A 4,111-nucleotide genomic window follows, 5' to 3' on the forward strand; every position below is an offset into this window, starting at 1 on the left:
CGACAAGAACCAGGTACACACCCAGTAAGAACCAGGAACGTACCCAGTAAGAACCAGGAACACACCCAGTAAGAACCAGGTACACAGCCAGTAAGAACCAGGTACACACCCGGTAAGAACCAGGAACACACCCAGAAAGAACCAGGAACACACTCGACAAGAACCAGGTACATACCCTGCAAGTATTGGCTACAAATCTAGCAAGTACCTGGAATTGACAGTACCTAAATTCTACCTGGCATGTACCCCCTGACACAAGACCCACCAAGTACCTGGCACAGACAAACAACTTGCAATTACAAGAGACTTCTCCAGGAAGTCCCCGGCTCATACCAGGTGGTAAGTACCAGGTACATACCTTGTAAGTACCCAGAATGTACTGGGCTGTGTTGTGTTCTGCTGCCAATGATTAGTTAAAGTATTTCCAGTGTCTGCTCCGTAAGGTGCAGGTCGGTCATCTTACCTGTGTGGTCGAAGGCCGGTCCCCTGTAGACCCCAGGAGCATCACTGGTCTGGATGAACCACTCGGCTCCTGAACCGGTCTCTTTAGTCCAACCACAGAACGACGAAAAGTCAAAATTACAGGCGAACCACAGGTAAGCTGCAGGAAAGAGACGAGAACTGTCGTTAAAAATAAATAAAATGTGTAAAATTAAACAAAAACAGGAAATGAGTAAAAACAACAGCTTCAAGTCGTCTTAAAGTCTGTGGAGCTTCACTGGTTAAAAACAAAAACCTTAAGGATCTAATTATCCTTCAGATACCCCCCCCCCCCACTGCAGTAAAACCATCCAGGAACCGAGTCCAGCGGTACCAGCAGGTCTGTTCGGAGCCGAAAATCATTTCTGCTGTTAGAAACCGTTTCCTGCTGAGTTTACGGACTAATCACTTGACTCAGGGAGAAACAGCCCCAAGACAAAACAAACGATCAGAAACTCACAGTTTTACTTTGTTTGAATACTCAGGATGGGTCGCTGTTTACTGTGAAGTACTGTGCAAAAGTCTTGAGTCGTTCTTTACTTCCTGTAATCTTTTAACGAGGTCTGGATTGAGGGTTCTTCAGGTCTCAAAGTTTTTATTTGAACTTGATTTTTCAGTTCTTAGATTATTTTTAGAAAAATGTTTTGTTTGTTAACCCACTTACAGCGTATCTCTGATTTATGACTCATAGGCGTGTCAGTCAACACAAACAACCTAAAGCACCGGTTTACAATTGGATCTAGAGCCAAGTTGTTTAGTTTGATTTATGAATATAACAAATAAATAAAATAAGTTGTTTTTCATCAGTGAGGATGATGCTCATCTCAGGCCCAGCATTAGGTCTCTGATGATCTTTTTATTTTATTTTTTTAATAGAATAATGAAAAAACTAAATATTTACACTAGATATATTTTTATTTCCTCGTCTGCTTGTCTTCCAAGTGTCCTCATTCCTCATCAATAAACTGCAGAAAATGCTGTCACGGTGAAAGACAAGAACTGGACAGAGGGAACTGAGGGTATAAGAAGCTACAAGTTCAGCCTTATACATAAATAAATACCTATGATCCCATCTACGGATGGACTATGACGACCAGGGATGTGTAGAGGTTTTAGGATCAATAAGTAGGCCTGTCATGATAACAAATTCTACTGGGCGATTAACGGTCTCAGAAATTATTGCGATAAACGATAATATTGTTTGAAATTTGACAATAATTAGTATTTATTGTCAAATTTAAGAAGAAATGTTAAATTGTTTTGTATGTAGTACCTATTTTTGACCACCGGATGGCAGTACAAGACAGTTTGAACCGAAGGATGGATAGTGAGGGAGCGAGCAGCATGTCTCTTTTAGAAAAATGGGAGGGAGGCCCCTTGACGTGACAAGGGCTGTTTCTCTTTCCTGTTTTTCTGTTCTCAAAATGGTGGACGCTCAGTGTGGTTTGAGCTCTTTAGCATAGCATTTTGTCAATCAAAGATTTAAATAAAAAAAATCAGTAAACAAGTTCTCAGCTTCTTTTGCAGCAAAAAACAACTTTTTGCACGAAGGCACGGGTTTCAACCGTGAATTTTGGAGCTTTGGCAAGACGGAGGTTTTTTCCCCCCCCGAGGTTAGCCTGTTAGCTTAGCTCGTAGCTTAGCTTCTTTTTATGATGGAAAAACGTGATTTTGGACGGTTAAAACAGATTTTAAACAGAGGGGTCAGTGAAGAGCACCCGAGTTGAGCCTTTTGTCATCCAGTGTCTTCAGTAGAAAGAGACATGAAGAAATGATAAAGCCAATAAATGAAAACGAGGTCGAACATTTTAATTTATCATGCAATATATTGATTGTTTATCGCGACCTATCAATAAGAAAATGACAATTTAAACAGAGCGATTATAAACACTGAGAAAAGACGCGTGTATGTATAAAACACACAATCTAGAACAGACACGTAGCAGAAACAAGTAGCTATTCGGAGTTAGAATAAGAAGCAGGATCTGATTCTGCCCAGATTTAACCGGAGTCGTTTTATTTGACCCGACTGAATTAAATCACAACAAACGTCGACACCGAGATGAATTTTCTTCTGATGATTACTCCAGGCTGAAGACATCTCCTTTAACTGACAGATAATCTCTCAGTTCATGTGTGTTTGAGATCTGGACTTAAATAAGAACAAAGCACCAAACAGGGATTTATTCAACAACAGGACGTACATTCCTAAAATAAACTAAACAAAATCTCTTCCTGGTGCTGGAAACAGTTTACGGCAGCGTTCAGACGCTCAAACCTCCTTAGAGGCTTGTCGGTTGTTTTGGAGGCTAATAAGATGCAGAAATGACTTCAGAGCTGCACTCTTCAACCTCAAACTGTCTGCAGCTCCACAAACTGAGACCCAGGAGTTGTTTTATTCTTCTCCTCCACCTCGACTCTCCCTTCCTGTTTTAGCCTCTTCCTCTCATCACTGACTGTTCACTCCTCAAGCTCATTTCTCCTCTTGTTCTTTCGTTACCTCACCGCCACAACCACCATTTTATTTTTTACACACATCAACGTTTTTGCTGCTCTCCAGCTCAGCTGGGATGTTTACAGGGTAAATTTAAAGAATCCACGTGGGATTAAAAGTGAAACGGTGCAGCGTGCTGCACATGAATGAGTCGATTATTGGATCTAAACACAGTTTCATCCCACGCCTTTGCTACAGAACCCGTTATCATCCATGGTTCGATTGAGTGATAGATTATCGCCTTTGCCGCCGTACAAGTCGCATCAGTTCAAAACTGTCTAATAAAATGGAAAAATCCATAAATACGTTGCTTCGCCGTATAAATTGCACCTATTATGCGTCACAGCTGACAACACGGAAATGTGGGCCGGTGTTGCGCCAAAAATCGACTGACTGCCAAATGGCGGCCTGTGCACAGGAGGACTTTGACAAGAATTTAACACGATTAACACTTAAAAACAATTATTTGTTTACTCGACATTATAGTAAAGGTGTGTCTTAGTTGAATTTTTGCTTAATAAATGCACTTTGATGGTCAAATCAGCTGCATTTCGCCGGGTGACGCAGTGAAATGAAGCAGATTTGACGGTTGCTCCAGGTGAAGGATGAAGGTGGCAGGCTGCAAGCCAATTGTGCCATTAATAGCCACTTTTACCTATTACATGACAACGGTATGCCATACTACTTGAGCGCCATCTAGCAGCTGAAAATGGTAGTGTTTAATATTTTCAGTCAGAATTAACGAAAACGGTCATATCTCAGCCAAAAATTGGTTCATAAATATGCGGAAAAATTCATAAATACGTCATGTCAGCGTATAAATCGCAGGGCATGCAAATTATGCAAAAAAACCCAAAACAAAATAAAAACGACATATAGGCTGAACAATACGGTAGTTTCATCGGATGGAGGACAACATCCAGCCTCCCTTCAGACATCGTCTAAAGGTCCTCCTTCATCAGATCATTTTTGTGGCGAGTTTTAAAGAAGAAATCCTTCAGATTTCACGTCTAACCTCCCATGAGGAGGTGTTTAACCTCCTTCCATCTCGTAGAGGAATCAGAGGTGTTTAACCTCCTTCCATCTCGTAGAGGAATCAGAGGTGTTTAACCTCCTTCCATCTCGTCGAGGAATCAG

General features: G+C 41.2%; 1 protein-coding gene across 1 annotated transcript in view; it reads right to left on the reverse strand.

Annotated features, from left to right (window-relative positions):
- Positions 1–4,111, reverse strand: part of LOC119415251 (neuropilin-1a) — an 85,294-nt gene that overhangs the window by 4,955 nt on the left and 76,228 nt on the right. The window contains exon 14 of the mRNA XM_037682419.1: positions 464–601. Coding sequence (XP_037538347.1) covers positions 464–601 — 138 coding nt within the window. The remainder of the gene's footprint in view (positions 1–463; positions 602–4,111) is intronic.

The sequence above is a fragment of the Nematolebias whitei genome, chromosome 9, assembly GCF_014905685.2.
Source record: "Nematolebias whitei isolate Nwh7 chromosome 9, NemWhi1, whole genome shotgun sequence".
Taxonomy (NCBI): Eukaryota; Metazoa; Chordata; class Actinopteri; order Cyprinodontiformes; family Rivulidae; genus Nematolebias; species Nematolebias whitei.